This window comes from Mixophyes fleayi, chromosome 7 (assembly GCF_038048845.1).
Source record: "Mixophyes fleayi isolate aMixFle1 chromosome 7, aMixFle1.hap1, whole genome shotgun sequence".
Taxonomy (NCBI): domain Eukaryota; kingdom Metazoa; phylum Chordata; class Amphibia; order Anura; family Limnodynastidae; genus Mixophyes; species Mixophyes fleayi.
In genome coordinates this window covers 5,854,615-5,873,751 of record NC_134408.1, presented here as the reverse complement: position 1 = coordinate 5,873,751, position 19,137 = coordinate 5,854,615, and the positions used below count along the sequence as shown (strand labels likewise).

Genomic DNA, 19,137 nt, shown 5'->3' with positions numbered 1-19,137 from the left:
CCTCTGAATTGCAGCAAGAAGCGTGATCCATTGTAATCAGCATTGTCTGCACATGAGCTTCTCACTCATTGAGTAGTGAAACGCATAGGAGGCAATTGTTCCTAATAAATGACCAGTCACTGTGCCCTCCACGAGGCAATGACAATATTTCTAGTGTCCAATACCTGTACAGAAATGTTTATAGTACATGTATAGGCTGTTGCCGTAGAAAGAAAGATGAATGGAAAAAATCCCTGTGTACAGTAAGTAGCAGGTAAATAGTCCCCACATGTTGTTTACTGATTCGCATTCATTGAGCTCTTTGGTCTAGGACTTTAAAGTATGTGAGTTTGTATAGGTGAAAAGGGACCTTTGCACTGTCCACCTCATTCGCTTTCTACGTTTGGCTATTCCACCTTCATTCAGGTAATAAATAATAATCATTTGGGGACATCAGGGCTGTGTCACTTTCATCAGAATGCTGCACACTATAATCTATTAATATGTAGAACTCTCAGTCGAACCTTTGTAATCTCTAGATTTGTTATTGGATGTTGTTCAGCTCAGTAGATGTAATAATTCGCTGGATTAAAATGTTTATCGCACAAGTAACAATACAGGTACTATTCAATGGATTTCATTACTTTTTCTTCTTCAAATAATTGACACGGAAACATTAATATTGTAAACATTTCTATTGATATTGTAACAATGACATTATAAGTATGTATAACCAGGCTTAGTGCACTAGTAATTGTCACCATCTGAGGAAGGTACCATGGCCGCAGAATGTCGCTGTATCACATTCTGGAGACAGCGCCCGTGGGCGTCCTTGACCCTGCTTTTGAAATAGACCGAGGAACCTGAGGGGATCGCTGTTCAGACTTTCACCAAGTTGCAATAAATCTAATTTCTGCAATATATCTGTGTGCACCGTGATCTGATTATTATACATCGATAACGCAGTAATTCTCTTAGGATAAGGTTACTCCTGCCAATCTACTTTACCAACACCCCCACCCAGCCTTGGCACACATGTGGTTCTCGATACAATTGGAGGATATCTGATGTAAATTGTTAAATGACGGAACACGCTCATCGCACTGCCCTCTGCTGGTCACATCCATCATAGCGCTCAGTGTGTCCGAGCGGAGTGGACAATAATAAGTAGGAGTCCGGTTGAGCATGGCCGAGTACCGTGCGTTATAAATTCAATCGGGCACTATCTGGGCCTCTCCGGCTACACATTATTGGACTGTTCACTTATTGGACTACTGTACACATCACGTACAGTGTTCTTCAAGCACCAGTTGTAGCCGTTTTCGAAGAGTCGCATCCATGGGGAGACGTCCAGGGTCTTGCGCCACTCTTCAGGCATCCAGGGCCATTGCCACTTCAAGGTGCAGCGTTCTGGGTGGGGCATCATGGCCAGATGACGCCCGTCCTGGGAGCAGAGCCCAGCTATGCCCAGAGGAGAACCGTTGGGATTCAGGGGGTATTCCACAGTGGGGACAGAATGGTCATCCACAAAGCGGAGAGGAGCCAGATGCTGGGAGACCACATGGTCTAGGACCTTCTCTGATCGGAACCTCATGTAACCTAGAAGAAGACAGGGACTTATAGATGTTGTCCAACTCAGAAAATAAGTCTGTAACAAGGAGATCCCTTCTGTCTAGTCACCTGGGGCAGAAAACGAACATTTAACTTCAAAAAGCCCATTGCTTATTTATAATATATGTGTGAGATTAGGGATCATTATAAGAGCAAGTGAATGGTCAAATAATAGTATATTAAAATCACTAGACTTCATTGACTGATTAAAATCATGATATCTAGACCTCTCACCATGGTAAAATATTTAATTTAAAAAAATAGATCATTGATGAAACTACAGGTAAAATGTGAATAAGAGGGTTAAAAACTATTCTCAAGGAACCCATTAGATGCATCGGAAATGAAAGTGGAGTTGGTGCGAGGAATCATTTCTTTCTTGTTTGCTTAACTATTGGTAAAGGGTCCAGTTAATACAGGAGCAGCAGAACATTGCACATTTATGGTACACAGACTAGGCTAGATAATATAACACACACATTAATAGGAGCCCCTGAATGTTGTTTGTCTTTTCGTTCAATAGGAATCTAGACAACTATATAACGAAACAATAGAAATGCAACATCTTATACAACATAGACAAGTGTCAGTTATGTTGGGGTGCGGATTACCTTCTCCATGTGCCACCCACACGCCCAGCGATGACCCGGCCATCCCCTGCAGCAGAACAGATGGACTTTCTTCAATTATTACCGTAACAAACCGAGATTCAAATCGTCCGGAGAGGTTGTGGCTGAGCAGGACCCCCTGCGTGGGCAGTTTTCCTGTGGGATGGACAATCTGTATAAGCAGAGAGCACAGAGGACACACCATATACAGCCTATACCAGGCCTGAGTGTCACTAACCTGTAGCTGTTGGGTTTTCAGATCCCACCCATCCTAGAAGGGTCATGAGCTGGCAGCCGTTGCAGATTCCCAGACTGAAAGTGTCTCTCCGGCATCGGAAGGTTTCAAACTGTTCACGGACACCATTGTTGAACTTCACAGATGCCGCCCAACCTGTGGCACGCAGGAGAAACAATTACAGCTTCTCCAGTGGATATTAATTTCCGTATCACTCAGAAACTTGGCCCATTCAGCAGATGGGAACACTTTAAATGTTTAGCACTTACCTTTTGCAGACCCTAAAACATCAGCGTAGCTGAATCCTCCAACAAACACAAGACCCCTGAAGATGTCCAGGTTGGCTTCACCAGAAAGGAGATCTTCCATGGTGACATCCCACACCTGGAAATAAGAGAACACAGAGCGTTAGCTAGGCCCAGAGACACAAGAAATCCAGGGATTGATAGAACATCATCATTACCTCAAATCCAGCCATCAGCAATGCAGCCGCCATCTCTCTGTCCCCATTACTGCCCTCTTCACGCACAATGGCGACGCATGGCTGGGTGGAGCCTGTAACAAAGTAATACATGTGGTCATCGATGAAGGAATGCTTGGGCCTCTCCCACACAAATAGCTTCTTATCACCCTCCACCACCGTACCTATGTCAGCTGGCAGAGAGAGCTTTTCAGAGGGGTTAAAAGTCAGCTGATAGTTTGGACCATTCCTTTGTCGGAGTCCCGCCTCCTCCTGCGATACGCAGCTGGGATTGGCTTGTAAACGCTCCAACTGGAAACTTGTCTCCTCCCACAGAGATCTCAATGTCCCTACTTCCTCACAGAGGACCTCCTCACCGCTCACACAAACTCTGACCTGGAAGAAATAGAAAATAAAGGTTAAGCACTTCTCCCTCCTTTAGACACAATTCACCAGTCTAGACCGTTAATGGAGCAAGTGCCGGGTATTTGCAATCCGAAATACACATTACCAAGAGCAACCCTTATAGGGTACGTTTGTGCCATATTTAAGTTTAAACTTTTCATAGATCCTTTTAAAACATTCAGTAATTACAATACTAGACAATGATCCAAAACTCAGTATTAGTGCGACTAACACGCAAAAACTCCAAAGCTGCGAATGTCAATGAATTCGTATGAATTTCATAAACTCTACTGTTCCGTTACCAAAAAACACTATGCAAAAGTTTAAGGAACTTGTTAATTTTCCTCCAGCACAGTAACGCTGCGGCAGCACCGGGAGAACTCCATGTACAGCTGCCTGATTAGTGGTGAGCCGGAGCACCGAGCGGAGGAATGGCCAAAATAATAATAATCAGGATGGTTACACAGCAATACAGTAAATTGACCTTCAGTGAAAATCCACTTTGCAAGTTGTGGGTTGTGTTGGAATTCTCGGTGCACCTGCACACACAGGGAAACAACCAAAGAGGAGATTGCTCTGCTACACAGCTGTTATGGGCTTCACAAAGGAGACCCTGTATATGGACAAGTTTGAAGTATTTCATCTATCACTCTCTGGCGTGGAGTGGTGTCCTAACATGGCCATGGTAAGGCAAGATATAATCCTCTTTGACCAGCAGTGAAGTCGGAGGTAGTCATCTTCCACAGCTGTTTATACATGTCCTGACAGAGGGGGATATCATCCATATAGCTGTTCTTGTGTATCTGCTCACATCATTCATTCAAAACAGCACAATAGCTCAGTGGTTAGCACTTCTGCCTCACAGCATTGGGGTCATGAGTTCGATTCCCGACCATGGCCTTATCTGTGTGGGGTTTGTATGTTCTCCCTGTGTTTGCGAGGGTTTCCTCCGGGTGCTCCGGTTTCCTCCCACACTCCAAAAACATACTAGTAGGTTAATTGGCTGTTATCAAATTTACCCAGTCTCTCTCTCTCTGTCTGTCTGTTAGGGAATTTAGACTGTAAGCCCCAATGGGGCAGGGACTGATGTGAGTGAGTTCTCTGTACAGCGCTGCGGAATTAGTAGCGCTATACAAATAACTGATGATGATGATCTTTGTGAAGACATTAAAATTAACCACGAGACTTACTCTGGAGCTGGGCCCTTGCCCCTGTGTACTTCCAATCCTCACACACTGTAGCCCAGATGTTCCATATTGCTCAATAACCTGCTCATATGCTGCTTCTGGGACTTCTAAGACCAGTCCCAATTCCTCTGCGAAGAGCAGGTCCAGAGCTGAGAAACAGGAATGAACATCAGATGTAAAGATTTCCATACATTGATGAACCTTGAGCTAGATACGTGCACACAACATAATGTACAGACTCACCGCTGGTGTCTGCAGAGGGAATGTCTACGTCCAGACCACAGTTCCCGGCAAACGCCATCTCCAGGAGACAAGTAATGAGACCTCCGTCACTCACATCGTGTCCGGCACTCAGGGAGCGTGCTGAGGATATTGAAAGAAAGTAGAGAAAATGTGGCAAAAAGGGGGTTCTTCCTCCATTAGAGTCTGGAGAATGGGCTCACCTTGGAGAAGTTGCTGTGTAACCTGGAAGCAGGACACCAAGTTCTGGGGGTCATCCAGGTCTGGGGGCTGGTCTCCGAGCTGTGAATAGCACTGAGCTAAGGCACTTCCACCCAACCGATGCCGACCGGGACTGATGGGGACGTACAGAAGGACACCTGAAGCCAAAATAAAAGCATACTGAAATTTACAATGGCCAACACTTCACTATAACACTGGGTTGGTATAACTTAATTTTTTATGAGAACCCTTTTTCGCCCCTCCAAGCTACTTACCCTTCTGTCCTGGGGTCTTCAGATCCGGGGTCACCGTGGCATTTATATCGGGGCACACTGCGTACACAGAGATCACCAGAGACCCTGGACACAAGAGACTGTATTAAACTCGAGGAGCGATGAAGATATGTAAGAGAAGAAGGTGGAGATACAAAGAGCATAGGTGAGAGTTATCCTAGTCGCCTGATCACCTGGGGCCTTCACAGTCTCTGCTCCGGCTCTTGCTGCCATGCTCAGGGAATCCTTTCCTCCGTCCACCGCCACACCGAGCTGTGCCATGACGTCACACATAGCCACGCAGGCATCGTACAGAGCAGCGCCCTCTCCTGGCAGCTTTGCTGCCCACATCCAGTTGCCGCTGCATTTAACATCCTACGAAAAAGTGGAGAGAGGGATTAGCGACTGCACTGGAAGCAACACTTTAAGTGGATAATAAAAGCCATTATGGGTCAGTTACCTTCAGGTCGGTCACCAAGGCAAACATGAGGTTGGTAAGAGCCTCGCCCACTGCCAGCCGAGCTCCAGCTTTTGGGTCCAGGAGTCCCTTTATTGGCTGCTCCCCGATTGCTGTAGCTCCTCCCACTGTGCCCGTATAGGACAAAGCGATCACTGCTACATCAGCCAAGGGGGTGTGAAGGGGCCCTACGCACTGCTGTTGGGCCACAAGACCTGTGACCGAGCGATCGACCTGTAGGAGGAGGTAGGACGGAGGTTACACATTGTTGGAAAAAACTCATCACAGGTCCAAGCAGAGGGGCTCCGAGCCGGATTCACCTTGTTAGTCAGGTATCGCTTGCTCCCCACAGACGGCAGCCTAAGAACACGCTCCAGCGCTTGTCTGACAGTGAGGTCAATGGGAAGGGTCAAAGGTTGCAGTTCAGGAGCAACACGATTTAGCACAAACTCCTGTTTGTACAAATAAACATGGAATACAATTAAAAAAAAAAGTGTAATGAAAACATCTGATGTCACCAGAATATGACAAAGTACCTTACGAGGCATCTTCCCCAACACCCATTCCAACTCTAGGTCCACCGGGACACAATTTCGGTCGTTGTGATCGGGGACAGGACCTGTCTCGCTTCCATTCACCAACACAATCTGCAAGGAAGAGAGAATGTACATTTTAATGTCTGTACTTTACATGACACCAAGGTCATTACATACATGTAGTTACCGTACTCTGCCATCGCCTGTGATCTTCCCCACAAAGTCCACGGGAGACCTTTCTCTTCTACACACGGAGCGCAGAAATTCTGCATCACCCGGACGGATGAGCAAAGCATTCGATTCCTGATACTCTGCACCCCAAATCTCCAGTACACTCAAGGTGGGATCCCCCAACTGCAGAGAGATGGAATAAGCATAGTATCTACTACAATTTTCTGTGTAAGGCCAGATAAGCTAAGGGGTTCCCCAAGGCAGCGGTGGTCACACAACTTTGGCCTTGGGGGGCTGTGGTGGTGGCAAAGACAAGTATATAATGATGCTTATACCTGAAAATTTTGAGTGTAGATGACTGCTCCTTGGGGTTCGCTCAGCTCCTTAAGGACATTACCTGTAGAGAAGACAAGAGGTGAATCAGTATGGAGGCACTAGCCAACAGTAGCTTGGGGTGACAATAAAGTGCAGAAAACTGAAAGGACAAGGGGAAGAAATGTAAATTTACTAAAGTCTCACCGTTGCCACCTGCCCCCTGGTCATGAATACTACAGATTGGATTCTTTTCTCCTCTTTCCACACATGCCCGGACAGCTCGGTTCATCTTCTGCTCCATCTCAGCGTCCCCTCGTTGAACTGCTCCAAAATCCAAATCACTGGCGTTGTCACCTTGAACCTGGAGATCCAAGGAGAACGGCATTGGCATTTGCTTCATCTTCTCATGAAGGACCTCATGGAGATCCTTCATGTCCAAGTTGATGAAAAGATCCGACATAGACAACACTTACTTGAATGGAAGATGCAGCACCACCTCCTACTCCAATCCTATAGACGGGACCCCCGACTTTCACCACACACATTTCTGAGTGGAAGAGAAATATACTTCAGATCTTTCTTTCACTAGTGTTTACGTGGTCACATTAGATACAAGTAACTCCCAATGCCAATAATTACCCTCTCTGATCCTACTCAGACGAGCCAAACTAAAACCCATGGCTTCCCTTACACCTTTCAGGATGTAAAGTCTATTGCTTTTCACAATGACTCAGTCTAAATTAAATCACTTCTCACCAAGCACTCAACTCATTAGAATCAAGTACTGTCACTCATTCTCTCTCAGAGAATCCTTACCAGGCTGTGGAGCTTCCTTGCTCCGATGAACATGCTCCATCGATCCAATCCCACCGCTGAACATAATAGGTTTCACCCACTCTTTTCTGTCCCCCGAGGGCAAGCGCAGACCAAAAGAACGAGCAAATCCTGCGGCCATAAACAGAGATTTTGGGGTAGAAACTTAATATAAACTCACCAACGACAACAAGTGATTGGCCAACAATTCATGGAGCGTTGTAGCCGTCTTACCTGCCAGCACCGGCTCCCCAAATTTGTTGCCATAATCCGAGGCTCCATTACTGGCTTCAATGGCTACCTCCAGAGGCCGGGCAAACTGGTTCGGATACAGATAGGAGGCGTCCTCCCAAGGCAGAGTGTATCCTGGAACGTGCAGGTTCCCAAAGCAGTACCCAGCGGTTCCAGCAATGACGTGCGCCCCCTTCCCTGTGCTCTGGACATCCCGAATACGGCCGCCGGTGCCTGTGGTGGCACCGCTGAACGGAGCCACTCCTGTTATGGGAAGAGTGACACAAGGACCTCAGGTTAGCAGCAGGTATAGAAAGACGCACCGGGAAACGGCTGTGCCCTGCATCGGGAAACGACTGTGCCCTGAACTCACCCGTAGGGAAGTTGTGAGTCTCGGCGGTGAAGATAAGATGCCGCGTGGAGCTTTGCAGGTGATAGGGGCCAGCGCGTGAGGGGTCAGCCGGGATTAGACTTGTCACCTCCTTCCCCTGGATTGCGCTGCAGAAGCAATGAGACAACTAGTGGCCAATATATATAGAATTTGCTTTTATAGAGGAATGCGTGTTAAGGATCATTTTAACATGTTCATTTTATTTTTTTTAATATAACGTGAATACCATGCAGCACCCTGCCCCCATGGAGGCTGTGACTCAAAGGGAGAAGGGATGTTGAAACCACATCCATGCTGGTAACCCTACCTATGTGAGCAGCATCCCCCCCCCCCGCTATCACAAAGAAATATTTACAGTTGGATACACCAATCAAGTAACTATCCAGTGTATGCAAACTGGATAACGTCAACAGTAGCCAAACACCTTAGGGTATCACAATGCTCCGCTGTGCACTGCAGCACAGACACAAACCTGCTGTTGTCACAGAACTTGATGACGTTGTTTTGATTGCTGGTGTCCTGAGTCTTCATGATCATATCAAACAGCGAGAGCTCCTTCTCCTGTCCGTCTATCAGGAGCCTGCCCTTAAAGAACCAGTGTCGGCTGTGTTCACTGCAAGAGAGAGAGAGAGAGAGAGCGCTCAGTTACTGGTGTACGCTACGAGACCGCGCAGCGTGAGAGAGATGCTAGAGAAGATATAGACTGAGACAGACATGGGCAGAGGTGAGGGGCACAGACCTATTAGACTGCGCTAGATCAAAGCACTCAACACTGCTGGGGTTCCGGCCAACGCGTTGGAACAGAGCAGTATAATAATCCAGGTCCCAGGAATCGAACGCTAGACCTGTAAGAGGAACGAAAGGAAAGTAAAATATTACGGAGAAAATGAAGAGAACAAAAACAAAAACCAAAGTCTGAGACAGTATCGAGCACACACTCCTGGGCCCCATATCGCAGCTCGGAGCTAGATGAATCTCCCTATAATGACATAGTTTTGGCACAGTCCTGGCACAGCCACGGTGGATGTAATGTGCCACACGTACCTAGCTCTGTGTTTGCCGTCTCCAGTGCCGCCCTCCCTTGTCCTATCACGTCCACCTCGTACACCTGCTCAGGCCGCACAGAAATGTCAAAACTGGTCACCGGTTCCGGGTAGACGCACTCTGTCATCCGGTCATACAGCGAAACCACGAGCTTCTGCTTCTCACCTTCCTCTGGTTCCTTCTGAAACTGGTGGTTGGAAGGACTATATTATTATTATTATCCTTTATTTATAGGGCGTCGCGTGAGGTCCACGGCACTGTACAGAGGGCAACCAACAAGACAGTACATGGTATAACAGTACAATGCAGTAAACCGATAACACTACAACTCTCAGCACAGCTACTGGGGTACAAGGGGTATATTCAGCGCAGGCTGAGACCTGTGCCCATTAGTGCGAGTGCAATGAACAGGTTTAGAGCCAGTCAGAGGTGCGAACATAATGTAGGAGTGGAGTCAATGGGCAGAGAGCCCGAGGAGGAGGTGCGCAGTGTAACTGGTGAGCAAAGGTTATAAATAATGAGAACAAGAGGGAAGAGGACCCTGCTCACTAGAGCTTACAATCTAACGGGAAAGGGGCAGACACATGGGGGTGAGCTAATGAAAGGGGATCTGAGGACAAGAAGCAAGAGGGGGAGAGATGGAGGATGAAGGAGGGTGAGGTGTACTACATGGTGAGATGGAGGGCTGGTAGGCTGTTATACACAGGTGGGTTTGCAGTGACTGTTTGAAACTGTACAGACTCGGGGATAGTCTGATAGAACGAGGGAGACTCCTCCACTGGTGGGGGCAGCACAGGAGATATCTTGGATAAGGAAGTAATATATTAGTGACGCTACTGAATAGATATTCTCATTACCCATCTGCAGCAGCCCAGCTACCTTGTAATAAGAATGTTTTAGATCAGTCAATGAAAAGCTCTTCTCACCTTTATCAAATATCTCTTTGAACACTCGATCCTGTCCACGCTGGTCAGACCGATTGTGCGACATATGGACACAGCGTTGGTGGAGGATGCGGTTGAGAAATTCAGCCTGGAGAAGAATCGAGAGACGGTGGTGGGTGGGAGAGGTCTTCAATAACTGTGTGAACGACGCAGCCATAAAGGACTGAATGAGGTATGAGGCCAGAGTACAATCTCTCAGTTACTAACCTTGGTCCAACCTCCAGGAGCAGATCCGAGGGGTCGGGGTGAAGAAAAGAGGCGTCCGAGATGTTCTGCTGGTCAAATGGGCAACTGAAGAGCCAGCGCAGTGCGTCGTTCTGCTCACTGGATGGTGAGGAGGAATCTGCAGGAACCGAGTGTCACACACATGGTCAGAACATATTGTATGACAAGAGGCATGTTTAATAACACTGTAACCCACAGACAATACTCAGATATTGGATACATGCACCAATTTTTTTTTTAACTAATCCTAATTATATCACACGACGGCTGAGAACAGCACAGAAGAAAGTTCTCAGAGATGAATTCAGGCGGCAGATGTCAAGGTCCCGTTAGTGATAACAGCAGGGATCTGGGGGCAGTGCCAGGATGGTGGAATGGGTATGCATAGAGCTGGATCTCACTGTTCGTACAGTGAACACACACACTATATATATTTATATATATATATATATATATATATATATACACATACATATATACACACACACACACTACCAGGTCTCCTGACGTGATCGTCTATATGTCTGGACAGCGCGAAGCAGCAGGAGCTCACGGAGATCACTCACCCGTCCAGTTGACGTTGTAGCACAGCTCTCTCTGGACACTCTGAACACCCTTTGCCTCGGAGAGACGGAGGGAATCAGTGGATTCCTGGATGGAACAGTAAAAGTGCAAGACCACCATTCTCACTGATGGAGGGGGCCCTGGGAGGAAGACAAGCACAATCAGAATGGGATTGAATCGGTAGAGCAGACACTGTAAACTTCGCAGTAACCTCAACAGGCCATGTTTTCAGGATTTCTAGGATGGGAGTGCACATATTTACATAGTACCAAGACATACATCAGCGCTGTATGAGAATACATGTACTGTGTGGCATAGCTATAGGGACTGCGCATACAAGATATGGAGGAGTAACACATAGGGGAAGATAAGTTTTTGGTAAATGGATGGTGTACGCTGCACAATCAGACAACATTGCCAATGCAGTTTACTCTACAGGATACCCTGCTGCTTACACTAGAGGGTTAATAAAAACCCAGGGTGCAAACAGCAATGTTCTACTGTAACCCATAGGATCCATCAGATTTTAATTGTCTAGGGCAGTCAGGCAAATGAAAGCTGATATCTGATCGGTTGCTTACTTATTAATTAAATATACTCTTACATACAGATCGTAAGTTCTTTTGGCCAGGGCACCATAACCTTCTGTTCATGTCACTGTACATAGTTTGTATTCTGATCTCCTCAATGTAGGATGTCAGAGGTTATTATATACACACTTGTAGTCCCCAATCCTGCCTAGTACCACATTTGTAGGAGGAGTACACCAAGGGAGCTAATTCATACATCTATGCTCCCTACCTTACAGATGTATATATTTATATACACGCAGCGTGAGTTATCCTGGACCTGATGGCTTACACTGCCATGCAGCATGGACTCAGCACACTGGCAGCCGGGGGATAGATGGGAGTGTTAGCTCTTTGGGTCACAGGAACAAAGCAAGAAGGGATATATAGGAGTGTTAGCTCTTTGGGTCACAGGAACACACCAAGTATAGGTGTCTCACAGAAACAGGATGTTTATTAGTAGTAATAATGTTTATTGCTCATCACTAGCTTCTATATGAGCTGTTGCACACAATGACACTTAGAGGTAGTGAGGATGGTATGGTATACATCTTATAGGGGGCTTTCTTGCCTTTTATATTAGACACATGCAGGCAGGGGGTAATCCAGACCCCTGCCCCTTTAACCAGCCCAGACAGATTCCCTTATCTATGAGGATTTATCTGTTTACAGGTGGTGTTGCCCCCCTGTCCCCGGGTCGTAGTCCTGCAGGCACAGCTCAGTGTCACCTCCAGCGGGCAGCACTTACTATACATAATAACATACATACATAATAATAATACTGGTGTTATCCCACGTGGGTCCCTAATCTCTCACTCATCCTGCCCGGAGCTAGCAGTGTGGGGGGCCCCGGAGCTAGCAGTGTGGGGGGCCCCGGAGCTTGCAGTGTGGGGGGGCCCCGGAGCTAGCAGTGTGGGGGGCCCCGGAGCTTGCAGTGTGGGGGGCCCCGGAGCTAGCAGTGAGGGGGGGGGGGCCCGGGGTCAGTGCATTGTACTACAGAATCAGCAGCGTCTGCGCAGTAATACACACACTGCAACATGCAAATGCCGTGCTGTAGATTGCAAGCTCTTGTGGTCAGTGCCTGTGAGGTGCATACCTGCCCTGTCCCTCAGCTGTCCTCACATGTAATCTGCACATACTCCCATCATGCACATTATTACTAACATAGTACCAGGCATTACTCACCTACAGCATGTGCTGCCAGAGTAAGTCTGCAAGAGGAGGAAGCACAGGGGAGGTGAGAGGGGGAGGCACTGAGGGAGGAGGCACCGGGGGAGGAGACTGAGACTGGGGAGGACACATAGGAGGGCGGTGAATGGGATCTCACAGTGCAAAGGTAAAAACAGGGGAGGAGGCTGACACTGGGGGGAAGAGTTTGGGGAGGGGGTGGAGGGGTTATACTCTGGTGAATGAGGCTTCCTGTCCTGTGAGTGTCATCCCCTGTAGATTAGTTATATCCAGGACTCGTGATGTCCTCATGTGACCCTAAATAAACACCCGACCTAAATTGTCAGCTCTTCTATCAAGTCATTGTATTAAACACTCAGGGACAGTCACAACTGACTGCAAGCTCTTTGGGACAGTCACTGATTCTGTATGTATACCTCTGTGTGTGAATTACAGCATCAGTAGACTAAGACACATGGAATCAGTGACCATATAAATGTATAATATACAGAGCACATACATCTCAGCTCTTACTATTCTTATAATATACAGCGAGGAGTTTATTATTCTTTGTAATTCATTAAGTATTGTTTATGCTGAAACTGATAAAAGTAGGGACATTTAGAAAAACTTGTGAATAAGAAAAATGTTCTGTAACCTATATCAGACAATAGCTTTCAGTTAATAAGCTGCTTTAAACAATCTAACAATCATTGGTTCAAACACATTTTCCTACAAGTTTTAATAAATGTATAACATGTAAATAGATAATATTCACTTGTGTTATATACATATATTTCATGTTCTTGGGATCAGTTTTAAAGCACAATCGATTGTAAGCTCTTTTGGACAGCCCTCTATTATACCAATCTATTCCATGCTCCTTTGTACTGTTTCATTGTATGTTGATTGATCATCAGCTGTTTAGGTGTAAAACTTTCTTATGCCAATAGACATTCTTAACCCGGGTTTTTGTGCAGGGAACACGTTCACACTAGATCACTAGAGTGTAAGCTCTTTGACGTTGACGTTTGGAGACTGTCAGTGACAATCTCCAAACGTAGCTATGTGTGTCTTTATTGAGGAGGACATACAGATGGATTGTGTGAACATATTGCATAGAGCAGTGGATTCCAAACTTTTTCAATTCAAGGCACCCCTACGCCAAAATTGTTACCAAGTAGTCCCCCGCCTTGCTTACCACTGGTCCTGGCCGAGGCACCCCAGGGAGCCTAGGCAAACAGTTTGGGAACCACTGACATAGTCTTGTGGGAAATGTTAGACCTTATATTACATTAAATGAACACAACATGGAGACAGTGGGGATAACTGGTGCGAACCAATGTTTGCTTTCAGATCCTGAACTCCACTAAGCAAACAATAAGTAGGATCTGATTGGTTGCTACATGCAACAGTACATTTTCCTTTGCAGAGCTTTTTATAAATGTTTCACACTGGGGAAATTGAGGTGCTGTAACCCACAGCAACCAATCAGGGGCTAGCTTTCACTAGATACACGACAGCTAGATCCTGAGGTCACATGACTTTAGTAATATTCAGCCGTAGACTGAGGTGAGCATCGAGGTCGTGGTCTGCTCCTGTGTTAATGGCAGCTCAGCTCACGTTGCAGGAGAGCGCTCTCCATAGACAGCGACACCAACTAAAATATGGCAGGAAAAACATGGCAGCCGTTTTCAGGTGATGTCTGAGAAGCACTTCAACACCCTACATGAGGGTGAGGGGTAACATGCTCTCATGTGACGGTTCCTAATGGCAATGATGTGTTGGAACGTTAAAGAACACAGCGGTCTAAAACGTGTGCGGACATCTGCCGGTTCTGGTGGAACCGGCAAATGGAAAATTCTCTGCACATATTTCTTTTTTGTGGCAATATTTCTGTTGTGACCCATTTTAAACATAAATTGTCCTTTTAAAGCTCCATTACCACCTAAAGTGCTGAGCTTCATTCACCTCTTGAAAAGGGCCAGGGAAGGAGATTGGAATGGAAGGCAATGTCCATGATCCATACAGTATCGTCTCAGCGCTCCAAAATACCGGGTGATGATGGGCTGTGTGTCCTTAGTTAGTAACACTGTGCAATTTGGCAAGTTCAAGCTGAAAATCCTCAGTCACAACAATATAAAATGTATCAGGGAGCTCACTTTCAGTCCCCTATGGTTTAATATACCAATGTCGTCATCATCTGGGCAGCGTGGTGGCTTAGTGGTTAGCACTTCTTCCTCACAGCGCTTGGGTCATGAGTTCAATTCCTGACCATGGCATTATCTGTGAGGAGTTTGTATGTTCTCCCCGTGTTTGCGTGGGTTTCCTCCGGGTGGTCCAGTTTCCTCCCACACTCCAAAAACATACTGGTAGGTTAATTGGCTGCTATTAAATTGATCCTAGTCTGTGTGTCTCTGTGTATATTAGGGAATTTAGACTTTAAGCCCCAATGTGGCAGGGGCTGATGTGAATTCTCTGTACAGCGCTGCAGAAATAGTGGCGCTATATAAATAAATGGTAATAATCATAAAAGTGGTAGTGAAGGATATATTGACATGAACATCGGTAGGCCAGGTGCTATGGACAATTACTATAACAACATAACAGTCATCGAACATACACGTATGAACATAGAATCTGCAAAGGAATAATATGAATCAGCGTGACTCTATGTCACAGGAGCATAGGTTAAATGCTCCTTATGTTCAAGCAGTGTGGCATTGTAAGACAGATAGGTTAGTCTGAATCTCTAGGAACCAGATTCTGGCATGTTTAGAAGATGGAACACAAGCGTCTGATTGGCTTCCAAGGCTCAAAGCACTTTTGCTTCACAGTTACCTGTGGAACAATTTATCAAAGTCTGCTACATACATTAATTATACCCCACAACGTTGTGTTGCTGTACGACGCTTCACACGTATGTTCTCCACAGCCCAGCTACAGAAGCCAAGAATGATTCTTTTATTGCACAATTCAATTACAAAAATGCAACCAGACATTGTTTACAAATATTATTCTCTACCTGCGTAAATAAAGACAGAGTCACATAAATGTTCCTGGGGGTTTATTGTCAGAGTGTCCGACTGTTCCTCACATCACCAGCAGGGGGTCTCGGTCTGCCTGGGACAACGCTACTTCCACCTTCCCCTCCAAAGTCTCCGCGATCTGACTGCAGAGATCCCGCAGATACCCCCGCTCCGAATTACTGTGCTCACATAGGATGACACTGTGACCTTCAGCCACCGCGTCCAGCACCTCGTGGTGGGACATTTCACCTGAGGAGAGACAGATAAAAGGTGTATGCTCAATTGGCTGGGGTAGGGTGAAAGTTATTTCTGCACAGCAACAAAATATACAAAAGTCTCAATCTGAAACCTACTCGCCCCTGGCCTTGGTTTTATAAATTCTAACGAAGAGATCACAATCTAAAAAGGTCATTAAGACTGTGGACACTATCACTTTATGCTAGGAATACGTCTCTTCACATGATGGAGCTACACATCTCTATCCAGCTGGACACAGAGTTGTCCCAGGAGTCCAAGGATCAGGATCAGACGTTACATTAGATGCTTCCGTGATTGTGCGGAGTGACCATTGTAGGAGCCTGTGAGTGGAATCAGCAGATGGCCACGTACACATAGACCAACAGCGGTCATCTGCCAACATAATTTACCAAACTTTCTTCCGGCATCGGTCTTTCTGCGCCCAGGTACACTACCAGGCCCTATAGCCAATAATACAGAGTGTAACCAGCTTCATTATCTCCCTTCAGTCAGACTTCCCATTGTCATACGATCATTAATTACTGTGGCCAATAAACCAAGTAGGCTAAGTCACGGTATTTAGGTGAATGGAGGAAACAATGAGACCATAGGAGACTGACTGCTGCTCGGGGCTCTTGTAGAAACATTCGATCTCTACACGCAGCAATCCAAGATCATTTATATGTCTGGAACATCACTGATGACATTTTTACACGACATGGTCTCATTAATGCAGTGGTGGTCACATCCATCATTGGGGACCATCGGCAGGTCGAAAAGCTGCTATTAGAGCCGGAATAGTCCAACACCAGGGATATCCCTAAATCATGGCCTGCCTATCAGTCACACACACACCATGAAGCTGCAGGACACGTTACCTGTCAGGTAGAGATCGCTAGGGACACCGGCTAAGATGCTGCTCCCGGATCCGGCACATACGGCCATCGTGCTTACAGAAGATTCTGGCAACAGACAAAAGATATCTGTGTAAGTCTTACATAGACTGTTATAGACGACATGTAGCTGAGGGACAGAACGTTATAGACCAGTGTTGGCTAACCTGTGTGTTGTGAAACTACAAGTCCCAGCATGCTTTGCCAATATATAGCAGCTTATTGCTGCAAGGGTATGCTGGGACTTTTAGTTTCACAACACCTGGAGTGTCACAGGTTAGCCAACACTGTTATGGAGAGTGATAGCAATATAACAAAGGTGGGGGAACAGAGACAGATATAGGGGTAATAAAAGTGCAAGATAAAGTTATTGCCCACCTAGAGTCTTTCCCCTCCCCAGGGCGACACGCAGGTGCTGTAGTCCAAGGTAACTTTTGACCCGCTCCACTGCAGTTGAAATGGACACCGGTTCTGCGAGGTTGCAGAGACGCCCCATTCCCGTGTCCAACAGGGGGGGCTAGAGAGACACAGAGATGAAATTCCGGAGGTTCTATATTAAGCTGGACAATACTGTATTGCAGTAGATCTCTTACCTTCTGCAGGGTGAGCAGCTCAACACTGCTATAGGCATGTGGATCCTCCGATAGGATGGCCAAGGCCTGCCGCAAAGCACTCTGGGAACAGCTTAGACGGACACGAGCTCCATCTTCCTTATCATTCCTAGATGAAGGGATATCAATAGGTGTATACAGTGCACTCTCTGTATGATAGTAATAAATATATATTTATATAGTACCTGAGCGGGAAGGTACGTATACAGGCACCCTGCAGGGAGCTCACTCTGGTCAGGATACTCTTTGAGACGTTACTACTGAACTCCAACAGGTGTCCGAACCCACTGGGGTGAGAGAGGGATGTGGAGGCCCGGAGGGGTACCGAACCACAGGGTCCTGTAGAGAATGAGACAGAAGTGATGGCCGAGCAGAGGATTCTGGGGGAGGTGGGTATAGACCGATGGGCAAGTCATATAGATACCCACATGGATGGTACAGGAGAAAACCCCTCTCCTCCACTATAAATACCCAACTCTGAAAGTTAAGCTTATTAATTGGATTAACATTCAGAAAGAGGTGCAGAACCCCCCCCCCCCTATATTAATGAAACACAGAAACATGGAGGCCAGTAAGAGACTTTCTATCTAATCATAGAGGGCACCATTATCACGACTTGTAGAGAGCGATGGGAGAACAGACACAGGAGTCCCTCACCAAGTGCTTTTCCTAACCAGTCGTTGACTCCATTAGACAGAGCATCGCAGGCCGTGTGCGGAGAATAGACAGCCAGGCGCTTCTCCAAGGCTCTCACCACCAGTCTCTCCTTCCAGTGCCCACACGTCAGACGCTTCAGGGCCTTGAATATGGGAGGGTGATAGGACAGGACCATGTCTGCCCCCATCCCCACCGCCTCCTCCAGGACATCCTCGGTCAGGTCATTGGTCAGCAGCAGCTTCTGGACCTGGTGCGGGGGACTTGGCTCAACCAGAAGGCCAACGTTGTCCCAGCTCTCAGCCAGCGCTGGAGGGGCTAAGGCATTCAGATGGGAGACCACCGTAGTAAGATCCATGACACGACGGCTAGGAGCCCACCGATGCAACGATGAACCAAGGCGAAACCTCAGCGCCCAACCCAACAGCATTCAGGACGAGGAGAGCGGGTCTAGAAACTGTGTTCTGATGGACATAAATAAAATTAGGGACATGTTAATTACATTGTTTTCTATACACTTGTTTTGCACTTTTCAATAAAATGTGACTACAACTAACAGGATAGAAACGTGAATGTAGAATAATCATCAATGTACAGCAACCTGAGGCTCTTCAGTTGTGGAACCACAAGTCCCAGCATTCCCCGTGAGTCTATGTCTGTCAGAACTTGCTGGGGCTTGTAGTTCCACACAAGTGGGATAATTACAGGCTGTCTACCTCACAAGTATTTATAAGTACAAGTGGGATAATTACAGGCTGTCTACCTCACAAGTATTTATAAGTACATGGCCCTGGCAGTGCTTGCTGGGACTTGTAGTCCCCCTGCATGTAGAGACTTGGCTGCCTCACAACTTGACATATAATTAGTCACTGCGGTGTCATGACACGACATGTGCTTACCCAACATGACCAGTTATCTTCCTGGCAGCTCTACAAGGCGGCCATCTTTCTACAACTAACGCCCTCCCCTTTCCTGTAGTGCAGCATGGTCCGCCATCTTACCACACCCAAGTGTCATCATTCCTTGACGGCGCATGAGAAAACCGGTGGCCATCTTACTACACCTAAAGCACAACCGCTTACAGGAGT

The 19,137-nt window shown here is 46.7% G+C and overlaps 2 protein-coding genes across 3 annotated transcripts; both read right to left on the bottom strand.

Moving 5' to 3' along the window:
* Positions 1-659: 659 nt before the first annotated feature.
* PFAS (phosphoribosylformylglycinamidine synthase) lies at positions 660-12,714 on the bottom strand. Of its 2 annotated transcripts, none has more exons than XM_075178799.1 (28): positions 12,644-12,714; positions 10,892-11,029; positions 10,308-10,443; positions 10,083-10,188; positions 9,157-9,343; positions 8,852-8,957; positions 8,585-8,725; positions 8,095-8,219; positions 7,725-7,985; positions 7,494-7,622; positions 7,151-7,224; positions 6,882-7,038; positions 6,698-6,759; positions 6,384-6,545; positions 6,192-6,302; positions 5,976-6,107; positions 5,659-5,889; positions 5,393-5,573; positions 5,202-5,285; positions 4,929-5,084; positions 4,729-4,848; positions 4,489-4,634; positions 3,079-3,289; positions 2,897-2,988; positions 2,703-2,817; positions 2,437-2,589; positions 2,202-2,354; positions 660-1,578 (listed from the first exon to the last, which is right to left on the bottom strand). In XM_075178799.1, exons 2-28 carry the CDS (start codon positions 11,007-11,009, stop codon positions 1,220-1,222), a joined length of 4,008 nt encoding a protein of 1,335 aa, XP_075034900.1. In that variant the 5' UTR covers positions 11,010-11,029; positions 12,644-12,714; the 3' UTR covers positions 660-1,219. The 2 variants fall into 2 exon arrangements, with proteins under 2 accessions (XP_075034900.1, XP_075034901.1); XM_075178800.1 differs by having other exon boundaries at positions 4,567-4,634.
* Positions 12,715-15,550: 2,836 nt separating this feature from the next.
* NIF3L1 (NGG1 interacting factor 3 like 1) lies at positions 15,551-19,051 on the bottom strand. Its single transcript, XM_075178796.1, has 7 exons — positions 18,949-19,051; positions 18,053-18,513; positions 17,581-17,734; positions 17,378-17,504; positions 17,163-17,301; positions 16,770-16,853; positions 15,551-15,903 (listed from the first exon to the last, which is right to left on the bottom strand). Exons 2-7 carry the CDS (start codon positions 18,477-18,479, stop codon positions 15,719-15,721), a joined length of 1,116 nt encoding a protein of 371 aa, XP_075034897.1. The 5' UTR covers positions 18,480-18,513; positions 18,949-19,051; the 3' UTR covers positions 15,551-15,718.
* Between the last annotated feature and the right edge of the window lie 86 nt (positions 19,052-19,137).